The 21,162-nt window shown below is 44.8% G+C and overlaps 2 protein-coding genes across 10 annotated transcripts in view; one reads left to right on the plus strand and one right to left on the minus strand.

Annotated features, from left to right (window-relative positions):
* Window positions 1-7,970, plus strand: part of LOC115078221 (von Willebrand factor A domain-containing protein 5A-like) — a 59,511-nt gene extending 51,541 nt beyond the window's left edge. For 2 of the 3 annotated variants that reach the window (XM_029580991.1, XM_029580990.1), the window contains exons 10-19: window positions 200-279; window positions 404-518; window positions 774-932; window positions 1,844-1,947; window positions 2,141-2,349; window positions 3,621-3,761; window positions 3,846-4,016; window positions 4,302-4,450; window positions 5,540-5,666; window positions 5,801-7,970. In XM_029580991.1, coding sequence (XP_029436851.1) covers window positions 200-279; window positions 404-518; window positions 774-932; window positions 1,844-1,947; window positions 2,141-2,349; window positions 3,621-3,761; window positions 3,846-4,016; window positions 4,302-4,450; window positions 5,540-5,666; window positions 5,801-5,880 — 1,335 coding nt within the window. In that variant the 3' untranslated portion in view covers window positions 5,881-7,970. The remainder of the gene's footprint in view (window positions 1-199; window positions 280-403; window positions 519-773; window positions 933-1,843; window positions 1,948-2,140; window positions 2,350-3,620; window positions 3,762-3,845; window positions 4,017-4,301; window positions 4,451-5,539; window positions 5,667-5,800) is intronic. The other variant, XM_029580992.1, reaches the window with a different exon arrangement.
* A 4,218-nt stretch (window positions 7,971-12,188) lies between these two features.
* NDRG2 (NDRG family member 2) overlaps window positions 12,189-21,162 on the minus strand; it is a 35,112-nt gene continuing 26,138 nt past the window's right edge. For 5 of the 7 annotated variants that reach the window (XM_029581726.1, XM_029581729.1, XM_029581728.1 and 2 more), the window contains 7 exons: window positions 20,327-20,371; window positions 19,486-19,537; window positions 19,163-19,210; window positions 18,553-18,588; window positions 18,302-18,353; window positions 17,408-17,446; window positions 12,189-16,056 (listed from right to left, as the gene is read on the minus strand). In XM_029581726.1, coding sequence (XP_029437586.1) covers window positions 15,893-16,056; window positions 17,408-17,446; window positions 18,302-18,353; window positions 18,553-18,588; window positions 19,163-19,210; window positions 19,486-19,537; window positions 20,327-20,371 — 436 coding nt within the window. In that variant the 3' untranslated portion in view covers window positions 12,189-15,892. The remainder of the gene's footprint in view (window positions 16,057-17,407; window positions 17,447-18,301; window positions 18,354-18,552; window positions 18,589-19,162; window positions 19,211-19,485; window positions 19,538-20,326; window positions 20,372-21,162) is intronic. The other 2 variants (XM_029581725.1, XM_029581724.1) reach the window with 2 other exon arrangements.

Below are 21,162 nucleotides of genomic sequence, written 5' to 3' on the forward strand. Positions count from 1 at the left end.
GCTGCATCGAGGAGGACTTACATTAACATGCCGAGCAGGATTAAGTCCCCCCAAGTCTTTTAAGAATAGAAGACTTGGATAAAATTCCTTGAAATATTTTGTCTGGATTCTGTTTGGACTATCGCGTATTGCTGTATCTCCGCGCTCCCTGCATTTCTTCGCTGCGCTGGTGATGCCACTTCCCATCTTTCCCTTTCAGCTCTTCGTTTTCACTGATGGAGAAGTCGGAAACACCAAGCAAGTGATTTCGGAGGTCAGCCGGAACGCAGACCACCATCGGTAAATGCAGCCCGCATTCTGCGCCACCCTCCGAGCTCCTGTCTGCCTGTCCTCTTGGCTTCCTTGCCTCTCCGTTCCCTTCCTCTTGTTCCTCCCTGAACCCCCATTTCCTCTTCCCCTGCAGCTGCTTCGCCTTCGGCATCGGGGAGGGAGCCTCCACCGCTCTCATCAAGGGCATCTCTCAGGCGGCCGGCGGCACTGCGGAGTTCATCACTGGGAAGGAGCGAATGCAGCCCAAGGTGGGCGCCTTGCACGTCTGCTCTGTGCCTGTCCCACCCCTCTGACAGTGCACTCCATGCATTACCCTCCATCACAGTCTCCATCATCCCATAAGCTCACTGACTGGTCTCCTCTATCTGATATCATCTAGTGGAACTGGTTATACATTTTTCTGGTGGTAACTAGAAACGTGGCCTGGTAATGCTGGTTAAGGACAATAGCTAATGTTGGGGGTCACGGCCTGACCCTTCTTGTCTCGTTCTCTTCCTCCACAGGCCCTGCGGTCTCTGAAGGCCGCGCTGCAGCCGGTGGTAAAGGACGTCTCCCTGCAGTGGTCACTCCCTCCCGGCTTGGAGGCTGCCCTGGTCTCTCGACTTCCCAACGCCATCTTCAGGGGTCAGAGGTCAATTGTCTATGTCCGGTTAAAGGGAAAGGTGCGTGGGTTGTGTGCATCTCGGCCTCCACCTATCTGTACTCGTCTGTCTCGTATGCAGATAAACTTTCTTGGCTTGTCCAGTCTGTCCTTGTGCTGCCAAAGCGACGCTTGAAGTAATAAAATGAAAGAATTACAAAGAACGGAGGAGGAATACCACAGAGAATTGCAGTAACTGAGAGGAGTAGCAGAGGGAGCTGGGCATCTAAATGGCAGATGCTGTGGACAGGTGCAGAATGATCCCGGCTATGGACGTGCAGTGCTTTCCCGTGTCAGGAGTCGCCGCCCAGGAAGATCCCCTTGGAGTCATTGTAGACGATGCCCTGAAATCCTCTGCTCAGTGCGCGGCGGTAAAAAAAAAAAAGCAAACAGAAGATTAGGAATGGAGAATAAAACGGAAAATATCACCGTGCCTCTGTATCTTTGCGCCTTGAGTACTGTGTGCAGATCCGGTCGCCCCCAATGCTCGGGCCACCCGGACAGCTCTGTCACACACAATGTTTTTGGACTTCCTTTTTTTTTTTTTTTTAATTGAAATTAAAAAAAAAAAAGAAAGTGGTTGAAAATGTATTTGTGATCCAAGCCCAGCAGCGGCCGTTTGCCCGGGTACTCTCCGAGCGACTTGGATTGGCGACTGTCGGGGACGGCTTGCTGGGCTCCATCGACTCTTGGTCCCAGGTTCTGGTGCTGGTCCGTGTCGTCTCTGGCCCGGGGAGGGGATCCCACAGACGTTGCTGCTCTCGCTGCCGTTTCTTCCAGGTTTCCCCCTGGCTCCTCCTTTTGTGGGGAGTCTGATTTTCTTTCTCAGCTTAACGCAGGAGGAAACGCATTCCTGTTCTTTCATTGCTGCTCGCTCAGTGTGCTGCGGTCTCATGCTTTGTCCCTTCTCCTCTGTTTCTCCCTCTGTTTTAGACGGATGAGACCACACAGGGGTTGGTTTCTCTGCAATACACGTTCAAGGATGAAACCTTCAAAAACGAGCTGCAGTTCCCTCTCCAGTCAGAGAGAAGCTCCAGGTCTGTCTGTCTGTCTGCCTGGGGCTATGTTAGTATGAGCGAGTGTGCTGGTGTCAGGGTGTCCCTCTGTCTGTCTCTTTACCTGCATATAACAGTCAGATGAAGTGTCCATCCGTAGGAGAAGCCTCCCCACCCCTATTGCTCCCTGTTCCCCTTCCCTGCTGACCGCTCACCTTCCTGACCTCTTGCCCAGGGCCACCATCCACCGCTTGGCTGCGAAGTCCCTGATTGCGGACCTGGAGTGCGGCTGTGACACTGACTCTGAGGAGGTGAAGAAGAGGATCCTGGAGACCAGCCTTCAGTCTGGGGTCATTTCCTCTCTCACGGCCTTCGTGGCTGTGAACAAGGACTTAAACCAACCCATCCAGGGGCCGCTGACCCGCAGGGATATCCCATTACCAGGTGAGCCGTGTGCTGAAGGGGTCCCACTCCCAGCCCTGGTGCACTGGGGTTTGTACATTTCACTTACTCAGGGGGAGGGATTGTCCCTTCATGGTAATACTGGGAATACCACTCCCAGCCCTGGTTTGCTGGGTTTGCTGGTCCTGTTGCTTGCCTTCCGTTGAGTGTCAGCAATTTGCAGATTTTATTGTGTAATATTTTAATAACTGTAATTTTATCTCCAGAATACATTGTTGCTAGGTGATTTCCGCTTCCTCCTGAAGTAATGATTAATGGATAGTGTCTGTAACTGTAACTGTTTATTGATGAATTCTTAAGGTAACAGCGACCTCTTTCAGTTAACAAAATTATCATGTTCAGAAATCAGTTGATATTGAGCAAATTGCTTCTCACGTGCCAAAGATTGAGCAAAACTTCACTAAACTTAATATCATTTACTAGTTTTTGCCCTAGAAAATAAAAGGGAAGTATAAAATTGAAAATGAACTGAAACCACAGTTCTGTTATTCTTGGAGCATTGTCGCCACCGTGTGGCCATTGGTGGGAATCACGCTGACATTTCTTTTTCTGCGCCGCATTTTATTCTATGCAGGAGGTGCATGGAATTGCAATTTTTTTTTTTCACAGGAATAACAATTTTTAAAAATCTTTTTAGCATCTGATTTTTGCTATCCCTAGCGGTTTCTGCCTTCCCAGGCGGGTTGCAGAAGGCGCTGCAGGCGACCCTCGCTGATACCCCCCAGGACGGGACAGGCGAACCCTCGGTTCTGCTGATTTGGCCAGCAGGAGCCACCACAGTCATAGGAGCTGTCTTCCTTCCCTCCCCTCCCCCCCCCCCCCCCCACCGCCTCGCACTGTGCACGCCATCCTCACCGCGTAGCCCAGACTTAACCGGTTCCCATCGGACAAGATATCCACGGAAATAATTATCTTAGAACCTTTTTTTTTTTTTTTTTAATTTTTTTTATTTTAAAGGGTCTGAATATGTATGGTGTAAAGAGAGAGAACAAAATCCCCTAAACTGAAGGCGGCCTGCGGATTTCAAATTTATAAAAGACGGAGGGTAGGGAACTCGTGGCAAAGGACTTCTCCGCAGCCCACGCCCGTCCTCTGTCTTCCTCTTCCCGGGGCCAATTTTCCAAACCACAAAAGCTGCTCCTCCCACTCCCCCCCCCCCCCCCCCAAAGTGCAGCTTCAGGACCGACCTCTCGCCTCTCAACCCCCTCTTTTTTTTTTTTTTTTCCCCCCTGTTCCTCCCCTTCCCCTCGCAGTGTACGGTTGTGCCAGACCGAGGGAGGCCTCCCTAAAGATGTACTCATTGTACGCACCACCCGAGGCGCAGAGCAGATTCTATCTGATACAGCGGGACCCTGAGCCCAGCCAGGACCAGGGACCCCCTGGCCCATCTGGAGGTAATTTCTCCGCCTCTCTTTAAGTTTGTAAGTTTTTGGGTTTTTTCACACACACACCCCCCCCCCCTTTTTCCCGTTTTCCAGGTTTTCGTAAAAACTGCAAGAGCAAAATGGGATCTCATTCGAGCGCGAGGAGGGCCCTGTCCCTGATGGGGAGCTGCTTTCGTAGAAGGGGATTTGTGGCCAAGCCGAGCGCCTTTAGGGACACTGAAGATGCATCGATGGAACGGCCGGGCCCAGCGGCGATGGATGCCGGTGCGTTTATCCCTGACTGCGTGGCGCGGGAAATGTTTGAATGGGCTGTTTAAAAGGAGGAGGGTATAACTCCCCCCCCCCCCCCCCCCCCCGAATTTCTGTAAGCCTTCCTTGTTTTCATTATAAAAAATAAATAAATAAAGGCATTGAACCTGCTCTGGCAGCAGAGAGCTCGCTCGCAAAGCTTCCCCCCTCTAACGCTTCTCCCTGCTCTGCCTCCTCTCTTGCTGCCTCTCATGCCCTCCCTCTCTCTCTCTCTCTCTCTGTTTTTATTTCTTGCTGTAGCACAAGAAGCCTCCCCTGGGAGCCCGGACCCTCCCCTGCTCAGGCTCATCTCCCTGCAGAACGCAGACGGCTCCTGGACTCCCAGCCCCTCCCTGGCTTCCGTTTTTGGCGTTTCGGAGGCCGAGCTCAAAGCCAAGATCCCCGAGCCGGTATGAAACCCGGGGGGGTGAGGGGAGGGATAGTGAATGCGGGGATAACAGGTGACCTCAGTCTCCAAACCTAGAGCCCCCAAAAAAAAAAAGCTCCGACCTCATCGCCATTAGTTTGTAACAATCCATGTGTGTGAGAAGGGATTCGCCTCCCTGCAAGGGTCCAACTTCTCATCCAGGTGCTCTGAGCCTCGCTGCTTGCCGCGGTCGGGGACAGGACACTGGGGAAGAGGGACCCTGGGGTGGGCAATTCCGGTCCTCGAGGGCTGCAAACCAGTCGGGTTTTCAGGATACCCCTAATGAATATGCATGAGAGAGACCTGCATACACACTGCCTCAGTCGTATGCAGGGGAATGGAAGGGGAATGGAACAGCTCCCCTATGAGGAAAGACTAAAGAGGTTAGGACTTTTCAGCTTGGAGAAGAGACGACTGAGGGGGGATATGATAGAGGTGTTTAAAATCATGAGAGGTCTAGAACGGGTAGATGTGAATCGGTTATTTACTCTTTCGGATAATAGAAAGACTAGGGGGCACTCCATGAAGTTAGCATGGGGCACATTTAAAACTAATCGGAGAAAGTTCTTTTTCACTCAACGCACAATTAAACTCTGGAATTTCTTGCCAGAGGATGTGGTTAGTGCAGTTAGTGTAGCTGTGTTTAAAAAAAGGATTGGATAAGTTCTTGGAGGAGAAGTCCATTACCTGCTATTAAGTTTACTTAGAGAATAGCCACTGCCATTAGCAATGGTTACATGGAATAGACTTAGTTTTTGGGTACTTGCCAGGTTCTTATGGCCTGGATCGGCCACTGTTGGAAACAGGATGCTGGGCTTGATGGACCCTTGCTCTGACCCAGTATGGCAGGTTCTTATGTTCTTAATCTATTTCATGCATATTCATTAGGGGAATCCTGAAAACCCGACTGGTTTGCAGCCCTCGAGGACCGGACTTGCCCACCCCTGCGGGTGTAGTGTGATCCCTCTTCCGGTCGCAGGGTGTGGGCCCTGCACTCTCTGCACTGCCCCCTGCTGCTGGATTCTGTAATGCGGCTGTAATGGTCTCTTCCTCTCTCTCTCTCTGAGTGCAGGGTCTGGATCCCACGCTGTGGGCCACGGTTTTGGCTGTGATCTGGCTGCACGCCGCCGGCGCGGGGCAGCGGGAGGAGTGGGAGCTGCTGGAGGCGAAGGCTGTGGCCTGGGTGAAGAAGAGAGCAGGTGAGGCGTGGGGGAGGGGAGGGGAGCCTCGCGCCAGGTGAGCGCAGAGAAGCAAAACCTTCATCAAGAGCCTCTGCCCAGGGGCTGTTAACAATGGGTGACGCGCTCTTCTTTTTTCTTTTTATTCTTGTCAGGGCCCGCACTGGGCGACCTCGTCGGGGCCGGCAATGCTCTTCTTAAGGCCTCTGTGGATGCCGCCGTGTTCGGCCCGTGAGGAGGATGGAGGCAGCGCCCCGGAGCGTCTGAGGCAAAGAGCTCCAGCGCCGTTCCTAGTCTGCTGAAAATGAGCGCCCCCCCCCCCCCACTTCACAGCTGAAACAGAGACTCGACCCGGGGGGGGCGCCAGTGTCTGCGCGGAACACGAGAACGCGAAACCCGCAGGCAAAGGTTCCGGCCGTGGCCCCGAGCAGCCTTAAATATTATCAGAGTTTTTAATTTTACGGCGACCGGCGCAGCCTTTTCCCGATTTATTGGTTGAGGCAGGGGTCTCGCTCGCTGAAGGGCCGTGTGCGCACCCCGTCCTGCCCACGAGGATTCTGATTTCGCCGACGTTCAGGCTTCTGATGGAAAAGCCGCAGCTCGGTTTTGTATCTGGTGCGTTCCTCTTTCATCGATGCCTGCAGGGCCCGATTTGTAAATCGCCTCCGGCTGTTTTCCTGCTGCAGAGATCTCACAACCCGAAGAGGTAGTTTCTGGAGCAGTCGCGCGTGTAAACGTAACACGCTACGTTGGCAATTTTTAAAAAACCATTTAGGCGCGTAAAGCGCGCTTACGCCTGGATACCCTATGGGTAATTCAATAGCTTATGTTGTGGCAATTTTCAAAAGCTCGCTTAACGTGCATAAAGTGCGTTTTTACACGCGTAAAACCCCAATTTTAAGTGTGCAAACGCATTTTAAAATCAGGCCCGATTATGTGCACCTGATGCAACGGAGGGTGACGTTCACGCGCCAAAGGCCGCAAGGAGTGTGAGTGCAGTTTGAACCCTGGCTTCCTGGTTCCCTGCTCTAATCACAAAGGCCTCTCCTCCACTCTAACCCCCCCTCCTCTGTAATTTTGGCTAGATCAGCTGGAGAGAATTAACTATCGGGTTAGAGAAGGAGGTAGAGTCTCAAAGAAATTGGCTAAATGATTCTGAAGTTCTATTTTTTTAATTGTGTTTCAAATATACAATCAAGGAGCCCACCTTGATGAAGAAAAACACAGTAAATCCATTCTGTAATTACATCATAAACAAAACAAGGAAAAAAATACACTGGATCTTCATCTAGAGGCCACGTATGGGGAAGACTCCATAAAGTCAATGACAACGAAAAAAATCAAACCAAATCCTTAAAATAAATCCCACTAAAGGAACTGCATTTTTATGCTGTAACCGATCTATTAACAAGAAAATGTTAAAGTTGAATTGGATCATAAAACAAATATTTAACCCCTTGAAATTTAATTACACATTTACTAAGAAACCTTAATTGAAAGATGTATCCCAAAGCCAAAACTCTCTCTCTCTGTGACAAGAACAATTTCCTACAATGTGGAGTCTCCTTGACCGCCTCAGGGAACAAAGATATTTTATGTCCCAGCAATTTAGTGTCCTTAAATTGAAAGAATAACCTAGGTGTCCCCTGCTTGTCAAATTCTCAGGAATATTCCACTGATTAGGGCAAATTGAGGAACTAAAGGAAAGCAAATCACCTGGACCAGATGGTATACTTCCCAGAGTGCTGAAAGAACTGAGAAATGAGATTGCAGACCTGCTATTGGAAATTTGTAAACTATCATTAACATCCTCTATGGTACCTGAAGACTGGAGAATTGGCAATGTGACACCAATTTTAAAAAAGGGACCAAGGGGTGATCCAGGAGACTACAGACCTGTGAATCTGTCGTCCATACCAGGCAAAATGGTAGAAACTATCATAAAGAACAAAACTGCTGAACATATAGATAAGAATAGTTTAATGGGACAAAGCCAACATGGATTTAGCCAAGGGAAGTCTTGCCTCACATATTTCTACATTTTTTTTGAGGGCTTAAATAAAAATGTGGATAAAGGTAAGCCAGTTGGTTTAATGCATTTGGATCTCCAGAAAGCATTTGTCAAATTCCCTCATGAGAGACTTCTTAGAAAATTAAAATGTCATGGGATAAGGGCGCAGTGTTCTGTTGTGGCCTGCCAACTGAAACATAGAAATGACAGTAGAAGAAGACCAAACGGCCCATCCAGTCTGCCCAGCAAGCTTCACACTTCTTTTTTCTCATACTTATCTGTTTCTCTTGGCTCTTAGAAACCTTTGGTTCTATTTCCCTTCCACCCCCACCATTAATGTAGAGAGCAGTGATGGAGCTACATCCAAGTGAAATATCAAGCTTGATTAGTTAGGGGTAGTAACCGCCGCAATAAGCAAGCTACACCCATGCTTATTTGTTTTACCCAGACTATGTTATTCAGCCCTTATTGGTTGTTTTTCTTCTCCCCTGCCGTTGAAGCAGAGAGCTATGCTGGATATGCGTGAAGTATCAGTTTTTCTTCTCCCCTGGTTAAAAGACAGAAAACAGAGAATACGGTTAAATGGTAAATTTTCCCAATGAAGAGAAAGAACCAGCACCCTGTGCACAAGCACACTGTGAAACAGTATTGTTTTCAAAAGCAAAGTAAGAGAAATGTTTTATTAGCTATGAAAAAAGAAAAGAGAAACCATGCACTCGGGCATACAGGGGCAGGTAGCCATCATGGAATGTGTGAGGAACCTTGGGAAAAAGAAATGCATCCTGGGTAGTTACCATGGAAACCATCCCCCTTGCTTTTCATCCTCAAGAGGCCAGAAGCAGTATTGCACCCCCAACCTCGCCCCCCTCCATTTTATTTTTTGTTTAAACATGAACATAAACGAACTTGTGAAAGTAAAGGGGGTATGTGATGTCACCTGAAATCCAAAACATGCCTAGACATGTCTTTTGCAAGAAGTGTAGAAAGCAGGAGGAAAAAAATGCAGTTTTTGTTGGGTAATAATTAGAAGAACTTAAGTTCTTCTAATTATCATTAACAGGATATTTTAAGGGAAAAAAACCTATATTCTGAGCAAAATAAGATGTATTTTTTGTCCACTATTTAAAAGCATTTAGCATTTATGCCTTATGTCATAAAGAATGATATAAATACATGTATAATAAAAAAAAAGTGTGTTCTGTGATGAATTTGGCGTTTGACCCATGAGATCAGTGGGCAGTGCTGTAATGTACAGTGTACACGAGTCACAGCTAAACGACGGACTCATCATTATCACGAGGTGAGTCTGGTTTTAAACTTTTTAGAAAAAATTGCACTAGAGCATTAGCCAGCAGCTGCATCTATTTTAATATTGATCAGAGGTTGCATATTTTTGTAAAATACAGGATCTGAATGCAGGGGAAATAGAAACAAAGGGCGATGGCATGGTTCACAATGGTACAATTCAAACACGCTTTGTTTTGGTTTTAGTGCGCCTGCGCGGTCGTGACATAATTTCCGGTCCCCACCACAATGGCTGCCATCTTGGTTGTGCATCACTTCCTGTCTCCAGGCGCCCTCTGCCATCTTGAAAAATGGCTTCCAGTTCTGCTCTGAGCCCACCACAAGGGCCAGGCAGGGGCACGGCCAGAAGTAATAGTCTTTTATTTGGGTGTTCCTTTAAAATCGTTGCATCCTTTGCAACATTTGTTAAACTCTACCGCACGGCTGATTACTGGGATCAAACTGTATGAACATATCACTCCAGCCCCCAGTAGCTTGCACTGGTTACCACTGCAGCAGCAACGAATTGTGTATAAAATTGGGATGATAACATTTAAGTTAATTAACTTTTTGAGTTCTTGTCCATGAGCTAAATGCTCTCTTAAAAGTACATGACCCATCTTGACAGTTAAGATCCTCTCAACAGGGGGCTGCTTGATGTGCCCTCAACCAGAGCTGCTCGCCTCCCAGTTACAAGAGAATCCACCTTTTCGGTAGCAGTGCCTATTCCTTTGGAACACCTTGCCAGTGGAACTCAGAATGTCTGACTGTACTAAGAATCATAAAGAATTCAAAAAAATCATTAAAACCACACTTATTTAAAGAAGCATTTGCAGGACAAGAACAAATAAAAATTAACTTCACACATTCGATTGATTCACTGCTGCTATACTGTTTTAATGTTCAATGAAAATTCTGTTTATGTGGCATTCTTGTTTTAATCTTAATTTTTAAGTTATTTTCCGTTTCTTTTGCTTTTTGCTAGTTTCAGCATCATTAATCTAAATAATTTGAGGAGATATATTTAGAATTAGGGTTTAAATTATAAATTGTATTTTTCTCGAACTTTTTATTATTATGTTTTATTTCTATAAGATTTTTATTTTATTTTAATTCTCATTTTAATTATTTTTAGTCATTATCTCCTATTTTTTCTTTGGTAATTTGTAAACCGTTTTGGTCAATTCCTGTTGTGAAAGACGGTATAGAAATGTTTTTAAATAAATAAAAATAAATAAATAAGTTTCGACTCCTTCTGAAAAGCTTTCATGTTAAAACAAGCTTTTGCTTAAGATTACTGATATTGGTCTTCTCGTGAAATGCATCTATGCAGTGAATTATGTTTTTGTTTATGTTGTAAACATGTTTTAATAAGTTTTGTATTATTTACATGTTATTTGCTGTGAATGTTTTATTTCGCACATCACGTAGGCCATCAATGTTAGGTGAGAAAATAAATTTTAATAAATGAAATGAAAGTGATGTCATCAAAAGGTGCAGGGCAATGAAAAATGTCAAAAGGGCAGAAAAGGGGCAGAGGTTAACCTGGAAGCACACACTGATTGACTGAGAGGGGTCAGTGGGCAGGGGCTTAACCCAGAAGTGGGCCTGGTCACAAGGTATCATGCAGCATTTCACAGCCACTCACATGGAATAATTTTGGAGTTTTCACCTTAAAAAGGTAAACCCATTCACTATGGAGGTATATGCTTGACACTAGAGGAGCAATGTCCCTTTCATCTGTACCGACAGCAGATTGCAGCCTTGACATGGAAGAAAGTTAGTGCAATGGTCTGTGAATCAGGGTTCAAATCCCACTTCCTCCCACTGACATGTTTTGACTTGAGCAGCTACTTCACCCTCCATTGCTTGAGGAACCATCTTAGATTGTAAGCCCTCTGGGAAAGGGACCTATCTACTGTACTTGAACTTGTAATTTGCCTGAAGCACGTGTGGAAGGGTGATTAATTAAATCCAAAAGCCAAACTGCAGCCCTACATTCCCCATAGACCAAGATATATTCTTAAGGCACATAATCTGAAAAGATTTTGAAACACAAAACATTTTTAGGTGCCTCCTGAAACCTATCCTAACAGCAAGGCACAACTAAAATGATATTAAGGGTAAACACTAATTTAAAATATTGTTAGGATTGTTTTGGGAGGTGGTGGGCAATAATGAAAATTGTTTCAAAATTGTCATCTGTGATCTTCTGCCACCACCTTCTGGACATTTTCACGTACTGCAGCTCAAGCATTTTCTTAAGGAAAGGTTTTTATAATCCAGTCTTTGGAGGTCCTCCCTACTCTTACCACCAAAGCTGGTCTGTTTTTTCTTGCTTTCCATAATTAATATGCATGAAATTTATTTTGCATGTAGTGGGTCTAAGAATTGGACCAATGTATTTATGCAAATATTTCTCATGCCAAATCATTATGGATATGCTAAAAAGCAGACCAGCTGACAGGACATGGAGAGAGGAGGGTAGAAGTAACTCAAGAGTTGGTTGAGAATTACTAGAGTAAAATGTGATCTCTTCTTCAGTTTCCAATTTTACCTGATGAAGCTATCCAAAGTGACTTAGGCTCTTAAGTGTTTTTGCCTTACTTTATAAACACACATATCTGTTTATAAAAATAAAAAACAGGCACAGACAGATTTTGTAAATTTTCTCTGTTTTTATTGTTAAAGGTTTTACTCTTTATTTTGTTTTTCTTTGTTTTTTTAATTTATTTTTTAAATTTTTTTTGGTTAAGTTCTTTGCTTTCCCTCCAGCAATCCACGGAGGGGGAGGGGGAAGCATTTTACAGAGGAAACAAGCAAAACAATTGTTAAAAATTTTAACAAAAACACATTTTAACAATTAAATTTTTCCTTAGTTCATTTCCAGCGGAAATTGATGTTTCTATACTAGGATACTCTGTTTCCCCTCTATAGTCCCCTTATATTCCTTAAAACTAATATTGCAACTTCCTACCATGAGAAATCAGGTTAAAGGATTTTTTATTTTTAAGGTGTGTTTTTATATATATATACTGTATATATATATTTTATTTTTAATTAATATTTAAAAATTCAGTTATTTTTTGTAAGTTGCAAGCATCACTAAACCATCACTCCCCTCTTGATTTTGGCGGTGGAAGAGCATGAAACACGCAGTGCAAAAACCACAAGAGCACATAAAGGTCTGGAAGGGAGCGAGCTGCAGATGAAAATCAGAGGTCATTCCCATCTATGTCATCTACATCAGTGGTCACTGCATCTCTCTGGTGGTGGTGGGGGGGGGGGGGCAATACCCTAAAATGTTTCCTTTTTCCTGATTGTTTCTCCAAGAATGTGTTTAAAGCTTATTTAAAATCGATGTTGAAAGAGTTGAATAGGGACTGTATCATTTTACTTCTATATAAAAAAATCATGATGCAACAGATTGTAGTATACAAAGGGACAACATGATAGTGCCAGACTGAATTTTTTTGACCTGGCTGTTTCCTCCTGCTCCATTTTTACTTCCTCAATTGGAACCAGGGTGGGATATGGTACCATGAGCCTCTTCATAACTTCCTGGGGATTCTTACATCATATATCCCATCTCAACTTACTTTAGTCCAGTTACAGCAAGAATTCTCAGCTGGGGGCCTTGAAGCAGGGCTCCTTATTGAATCCTGTATTTATGAGGCCTAAATCCAGCCACTTGATGGTGCTATATGATGACTATAGCTCTCTCCACACCGCCCAAGGGGCTGTGAACAGCTGCCTCTCCAATAGCCCCAGCTCAGGAAGCAGAAGACATAATCTGGGAATTAAATGCATGACCTGCCTCCAGCCAGGTGGTGTCACGTCCATCATGTGATGCTGCCATCTTGTATGACTGTCTTTGGAACTCTGCGTCCTTTTACATGACAGTAAATCCAAAGTCATTTTCCACAACTCTTGCCCTCAAACTCTTCCTTCTGCTGAGCAAAGTCCCAACCCTTTTACAGAATTGGTAACCCCACCTTTCCTGCCTGTTATTGCAGGAATTTTAAAGCAATGTCTGTCTCTCATAGGCTTGGTGATTCACATTTTATAATTAAGTTTATAGTACTGGCAGTAGCATGCATAGCTGCCTCTTTCCACTCTTAAGAGAGAAAACAAGAAAATATAAACCAATGCTAGACTCATGCTTTTCACTTCCTACATTTAGGGTCTCCCTGGACTATGTATGTCCAGATCTGTAGGCAAAAAAGCCCCAGATTAAAGATAAGGACAGGTATCTGAAAACTCAGAATGTAAAAAAATATTTAAACAGTCTCAGCAGGAGGATATTTTCTAGGAGTCTTGATGACTGTTATATAAAAAATAAAGTGGGAAGAAACCACCGGGCACATACTACAGATGGGCTCAGATCTGTAACATGCCTGACCAAGTGAGGACAACAACCAACTGAAGACGGGGGGAAAGTAACCAAAAATGGTCATGCATACAGGGGAATTTCTTACGACCCTAAATCTAACATTCCTCGGAGGAGGGGGGAAAGAAATGAAAAGTGAGTTGAAAATTACTTAAAAGAAGATTTTGGTATTGGGCTTTTTCCTGATTGTAAAGGAGAGGTTTCATCCATCCCACCTTTTTTGGAGTAACTATTTTAAAAAAGGGACAAACCCTTACCTCCCCCAACTCCAAGAAAAAGAAATCATTATAACTTTCATGTTATAAAGTTTGATCTCTCTCCATCCCATAGAAGACCAGCAGAAGGCAGAAGGCAGAGGGAGAGAGCTCTGTGCATGTCAAAAGGATAGAACTATAAGGAGAAGAAATATCCCCTGCTCACAACTTCTCCCCATCCCCTCCTTCTCAGGCCCCTCACTGTTTTGGTTCCTCTATTCCTAACTCTTGGTCCCTCCCTGGGATCAGGAGCAGGGACTAAATCCCCTATCAGAAAGGAGCTGTTTTTTCACCTGCGTTCAGCTGTCTCTGATGTCTCCTTCGATTTTGACACATTAGAAGTACATTTTTGCCTCTCTCTTTTTTTTTAAACTCAACCCCAACCACGCACACATTCTCCCCTTCTCTAATATTCCCAAACTCTATTTAATGTGACATTCAAAAACGTATTAACCTCTCAGTCTCTCTTTCCATTCCCCTCTGTATCACATAATCTTTCTTACCCCCTACTTCCTTTCTCCAAACAGCCATTTAAATCCCTTTCTTTGTGCTACTGTCTCACAAATTAGTCTGGTCTAGAGGAGTGATTGGGTTTTAAGTGTTTCTGGGAAGTGGTTGGTAGAGAAAAGCAGGATGGAGTGGAGGGATAAGACTCACATTTAAATAAAAAACTGGGCCAAATTATTTAATCCTATCATGCAAATTATACAAAATTCATCTTATTCAATGCATTTTACTTGGGGACATGTTCCCTGTCCTCTTCTCCCCCTCCCCCCCTATGGGTCCTCTCAAACATGGTTGGCTGGCAATGGGTTCAGAGAAGATCTAGAGAGCCCTAGTGTCTCATCTCATCCTATCCCAGCCTTGTTGGTTCCCTTCTAATAAAGCAGATGGGAGCCTAAACTTGAAGGAAGGAGGAGATATGTATTATGTGTGGGTGAGAGAGGAACAGGGAGGGTTACACTTCTTCTTGTGATGAAAGTATAAAGACAGCTGCATTGGCACAAGTTTCAACTCTCCGCAGGCTGCGACACCTTTTACTTAACTAACGTAAGAATTTCTCAAATAATGATGATGCATCAGAGCCTTCTCCATGTGTCATAATACAGATAGGCAGGAAGGAGACCCATGTGTGTGCACTTAGATGCTCGTGCACAGCATCATCTCTCGACAAATCCTTGCATCAGTTCATTAAAATGCATCAAAGCCTGGAAAGTAACCAGGGCTGTCCTGGATTGAGATTTTGGACCCCAAAACTCTATTCAATTTATATAAAAGAAAAGAAAAAAAAAAAAAAGGCAGCAGGCAACCAGGAGGTGGCCCTTACTTTTCTCTCCCTATCCCAGCAATGGCGTTAATTCTTTTCTTCACAGTCCCAGCAACAACTCCTACTTTCCTCAGTGAAAATGACAGGTACAGAAGACTAACATATAAAAACCAGGCAAAAAACACACTGGCATCCAGAAAAAAGGGAAGCCCTGTTCATACCCCACCCCCCCCAAAAAATCTTTTAAATGATGCATAATCATGCATTTATACATATGTCTCCTTGAATCCTTATTCTTTTTAATCATTTGAGTAGGAGGGTATATATTACATATATTTTGTAAAGGATTATCTTCTATCGAGCAACCACTAGATGGTGGTATTGCTCTACTGGAGATTTAATTTTCACTTAAGACAGGGGGGGGGGGGGGGGGGGGGGGAGAAACCTACACTTCAGTAAGGAGACAATAGCATTTGTCTGTTTCTTCTCTTATGCAAGATGCTTGCCCATCCCCCTCAAAGAAAGATAATGAATATTTTTAGGGATAGGTGGGGGGCATAATTGTCTCCTCTTCCCTCCCACTGCTGAGATGAGACAGAGAGGATGGGGAGCGGACGTCTCAGCCATCAGAAATACTAAAAAAAAAGAAAAAAAGATTATGGTGCTCAAACCCCTCCCTCTCCCCCAATACTTCAAAACAGAATTAGCTAAAGGACCCCAACTAACCACAAAAATTATTTAAAAAAAAGAATTCTTGTAGCTTTACCATTTAGAACATGTTAAATGTTTTTTCTCTTTTTTTTTTCCATAGATATGTTTTTAGTAAGCATAAAGTTAGAAGCCTGTTCCCCTCCCCTCCGGACTGTTCAGCATGATGTTGTGTGGTGGGACAAAAGAGCTCCCTTCCCCCCAGTCCCAGTGAGTGGAGATGGTACAGTACAGTCTTCTTGTAGGGAGGAGGGTAGGTCCTAGTTTTGAGGAGGAAGCGGTGTCCAAGGGTGGGGCTTCTCCTGCCTGCAGTGGTGGGGGGCTGGGCCCTCCTCAGCAGGAGACCTCCATGGTCTGGGACTGGCCTGGGGGAAACTGTCCAGACTCACTGCTCTGGGACATGGTCCGGGAGCGGGAACGGTTCCCCTCCCCCGAGGCTGCGCTGGAGAGAGAGGCGGTGCGAGAGCGAGAGAGACGAGTCATGCAGGAGGATGCCACTGTAAGGAAAAAAGAGACAAAGAAAAAGGGAGGAAAAGAGAAAAAAAAAATTCATTCAATCCACTAAGCATGATATTCAACATTTTTTGTTAAATAAACTAGCTGTGGGGAGGGATGGGGGTCCCACTGCATATCACTCAATTCTTTAGATGATGTTGTCTTTGCCATTTGATTACCCTGCACAGAAAATACATATGGCAGACAGAAGAAAGAGGGTTACATCCCCCCCCCCCTCAATAGAATGGGGGATGTCCTCACCAGGACTATTGTTTGCCAGAGATGAAACCACTCAAACATTTCAATACAGAAATAGCATTTTCAACAACACAGCTGGATTTATTTTTGGGGCAGAGGAAGGGTGGGGAATTCAGCCTGAGGTGAACTAGTTCAAGGGTCATGCTGTGCAGTGGGAAGTGAAAGGTGAACAGCAGCTTGCTTCGGTGTAAGGGTAAGGAACTCGCCCTGACCCTCAGCATCTGAACCTGGCACTAGTTTTCAATTGAAGAGGGGAAAGTCAACAGGCGTGACCTTTAAAACACACAATTCTGGGGTAGAATTACATAGAATTTTATAAACAATCCAACTAAAGAAGCAATTATCCCCAAATGATTAATATTCCAAGAGAAAAAAAAAAAGAGGAGGGAACCAAGCTATTAAAAACTTGGAGCTTGTAAAAAAAAAAAAAAAAAAAGTGGTACCACTTCAAATGGGAGGTAAATAATTTACAAAACATGCTTTTATACTGAAAAAGCAGGAGTGGGGAAGAATATCATAACGGAGCCAGCTGTCACACATTTACAATGTTGTGTATTTGTAGTCATCTAACGCCCCACACCCCCTATATTTTTATTGTTCTTTCTTAACATTAATAAAGTTCACAACAGTGGGGGGAGAGGTGGGGACCCCCATCAACCAACTCAACAATGCTGTTTCAGTACTCCTGCTGCTTCCTGCCTCAGGGGTGAAAATTCCTTTACTATTTCTGCTACAAGCTCAATATTATCTACACACCTGTGCAAAATTTATTATACTCAATGAAACCAGTACTACTGCATTTCAGGCTGGGCTGCCGCTTCTCTCTTTTCCTATAAAAGCATTTAGTTTGTTCCCATTTGAAGTGCTGCTTTTTTTTTTTACAAGTTCCAGGTTTTTGTAGCTTGATTCCAGTTTCCCCAGTTCTTTGCACACACAGATTTTTTTTTATTTTGATTTCACAGACAGCAGAGAGGACTGTGGGTAGCGAATGGAGAGGAGGAGGAAGAGGAGGAGGAGGAGGAGGAGGAAGGGGTTACACGTGCATGGAGTGGTCTTGAAGCGTGTGAGGAGCTGACAGAAGACTTGAAAAGCTACCTGACCCCATACTACGCTTCTTGTCCAGCACATGAGGAACTAAATTAGGAAAAAAATATAAGAGAGAATAAAAGAGAGAAGAGAGGGATTTAAACTGAGATCTGAAAAGTCCACAGGTCAGACAGGGTTGAAAGAAAGTCTGGGGTTGTCTAGAAATTCCTGAATGTGGTCCCCTCCCCTAGCCCCACCCTTGCTTAGTGGGAACATCTCTATTAATGACATCACTGTGCAGTCAAATGGATGCTGAGTGATGAGGTCATCTCGAGGGGGCGAGGATACTGCCAGAGGAGTCTTCGCTAATACTCTTTAATGATGTAGCAATAACTAACATTGAGGGAGATTCTAAACGCAGGACTCAAGAGCTCCCAAACAAGTCTGGTTTACAGGATATCACAAGGAATATCCATGAGCTGACTTTGCAAAGTTTTCCTAGAAATTGGTTACCCTGAAAAACGGCTTGTTCGGGAGCCTCAAGAACTGAATTTCAGAACCTAGGGGAAAGTGAAAAGATAACAAGACAGTGCATATATGCATGTGTGTATATATTATATACACAAACACACACTCGATCACTCGCCACATATCCCAGGGTCTCACTGCATGGCCCAGTGACATCACCAGAAGTGAGAGCACCTTTCCCAGAGGTGGCTACTGCCAGCTCGAGCGGAATTAGCAAGATGGGGAAAGGCAGAAGCTACAGACAGCTTAGGTGGCCAACTCCGCTCTTGTCTGAGAGAAAGAGGGAAGAACGGAGGGCCTTTCCTGCAGAGGAAAGGCGGGGGCGACTGGTACACCTGCTGAAGCAGCAGTGCCAACAGGTGAGAGTCGAAGGGGGAGGAAGCTATTAAACCTGTGAGAGCGGGAGGGGAAAAAGCAGGCTTGGCTCATACTTACTGTATCCCATCCCTTGGACAAAATACTTGAAGGCTTCTGTCAGCTTGCTGGGCTGCAGAGACCAGAGAGAGAGAGAGCAGTTGGAAGGAGCCAGTCATATTGCAATCAGAGTCACACAGACTCCGATATTGATTAATCAGAAAGCAAGGGCACGCTCTATCTCCCAGCAATGATGTTAGGGGGCACCGTCCTTCATGACCAGGCCATGTGCTCCCATCTCCCAGCCACCCAAACTGAAAGCCGCCTCTCACCTGTGTAATCTGAGGTTGTCCACCTGAATCTGCCATCTGGAAAACAAAAAGGAAAACCAAACCACAAACACACACGCAGACAAAAAAACAAAGAAATCAATATGAAATAAAACACCAAGGTGTGAAATCCCAAAGAAGCTGATTATTATTTGTTTAGTCAGCCCATTTTCCCTTGTATTTATCCTTCACCTTGAAGACTAGGGATATAAAGATCAACATTTGGGCCAGAACAGTTGGCAGGATGGCGGTTACCTTACTTTAAAAATTGGATTTAGTGAGGGATGGGGGAATATCTTGAGGGCAGTAGAATATTTTAGAAAATCTTCAGGTGAGAAGAGCCACTCCCACCCCCACAATTCCTAGAGTGGCCAATAGACGGCAGTGCCGCTCCACCTAGGGGCAGGAATAAAGATTACAGATCCAAGATACGGGCAAAGTTGCCAGAAAACTCTGAAATCCTCAGGGCTCAGCATCAGGTGCCAGGGTCAGTCACTGATGTGCTGTGGGAGAGGACGGGAGGCTTGAGGTGCAAATTCCTACCCAATCCCAGCATCCTTGTGCAAGAACTGACAGGTACGATCTGCAGACTTGGTCAGCACATAGCACTCACCTTGAGGAAGGAGGTCTGGGTGGGGTCCAGTTTGGAATTACATTCCACCTAGGGAATAAGTCAGACAGACACAAGGTTAGAGCGAGAGAGAGAGTGTGGCAAAGAGTCAGAATGCACTTATGGAAGGAAAGGGAGAACAGGAAAACAATCTGTTGATGGGTTTTTTTTTTGAGACGGGATGGTGTCTGACATCCGTGTTTCGATTACTGATGAGGTGAGGAGGAGGTGCACTTGGGGAGGAACCCTCAGGGTAGTGGTCAGGGAAGGGATCAACGGAAAGGGCAGGGCATATGAGGCAGCAGAGAAAGATCCTTTCAACCTACCACAGCATCCTCATGGGGTGCTTGATCTCCCACCACCAGCATCACGGGACATCTGAAGAGGGAGACAAATCACCTTTACATATCTTTGGAATACGGTTTTCTGGTGACATAGGCCATAGCAGAGAACGCATTCTGAGTTTACTTTTCCGTGGCTACTCTGCAGTAACACAGATCACGGCAGAAAAGGACCATCTGGCCCATCCAGTCTGCCCTGTCCACACTGCTAAGGAAATATCCCAGCTACCAATCACAAAGGTTTCAGCACTTGTGGGATATTGCTCCTTAACCAAGTCAGTTTTTGTTCTCTCTCTCTTTGGTTCACAAACACGTGTAGATGAACATCCAAGTCCCCAGCACCCAGCCCTAACAAATCCATGTCTCAGCACCATCTTGCTGCCGAAGTCGCCATGGATTTCCTGGAGAGTACCCAATGACTGTCGACCCGTTAGCACGGACCTAAAGCGGTTCTAGCCTACCAGTTCCAACCTGGCTTGGGTCTGCAGTAACTCATTGCCTAGTGATATATGCTGAGCAGATGCCAAGGAGATGAGACACACACACACAGATATCACGTCAAGGGTTGGGGGCAGGAACTTTTATCCCCAGAAGATTTCAAGCACAGAACACATTCTGAGCTTCCTCTTCTATTGCCACTTTGCAGTAACTAAGTGAAAAAGCAGGGCAGGAGGTGAGAAGGTGCTCTGCATGGCGAGGGTGCTGATTACGTGAACAGAAAAGCAAGGAGTGGGTGGGTGAGGATTTCAGATTTTGTACGGCCTCTGTCTCTTATTGTGAAAACCCCCCCCCCTCAAAATAACATGGCATTGAGGGAGAGACTCACTTCAGGGTGACTTCTCCTCCACGCTCGATGTTCAGGTCACGACGGCTAAGGAAAAAGAGGAGAAAGAGAAGGGCAGCTTAGGACATGGTGAGAGGCAGCATGGATACCCTTACCGTCTAATTCCCCCCCACCCTTCACCAATGCAGAAAACTCAACATTCAATGCGGTCTGTGTCCTCAGACTTAAAATGCTAGGGAGAGAACACAAGCTCTTTCCCTGGGATTGAAACATCCTAGAATAGCCTTACAGTAATGTTTCTACCTAAGGAATTATTTTAGTAATTCACTACTAACCCTGTGGTGACATTTTCTCCATTAAAATATGCTCTAGTAACCTCCCCAATAAAGCATATTGTAGTAACCACCCAGTAATGTTTCTCCCCATCAATACATTCATTAGTAACTTTGTAGTAATGTTTCTCCAAGATAAACCATATTAGAACCTTTGTAGTAAAATTTCTGTCCGGCAAGTATCATTTCCATTAAATAATATACAGCAATTGAAATAAGAACACTGTAACCCTACAGTAAAGACTATTCCAAAAGATACATGCTACAATAATTCATAGTAAAGATTTTCCCCATTTAAAGAATGCTATAAAAATCCATACTAAAGCTTAACTCCAATGACACATAGTATATTAACCTTCTAGTAAAGCTTCTTTCCAAAGTTATAGTAACCCCATAGTAAATCTTTTCTCTGTTAAAGCACACTGTAAAACCCTTTGATTACAGATAGATGCTATAATAACCCTCTAGTAAAGTTTTTCTCCGAAGGTACACATTATAGTAATCCCATAGTAAATGTTCTCAGTGTTAAAGCACACTGTAAAACCT

Source organism: Rhinatrema bivittatum, chromosome 16 (genome assembly GCF_901001135.1).
Source record: "Rhinatrema bivittatum chromosome 16, aRhiBiv1.1, whole genome shotgun sequence".
NCBI classification, from domain to species: Eukaryota; Metazoa; Chordata; class Amphibia; order Gymnophiona; family Rhinatrematidae; genus Rhinatrema; species Rhinatrema bivittatum.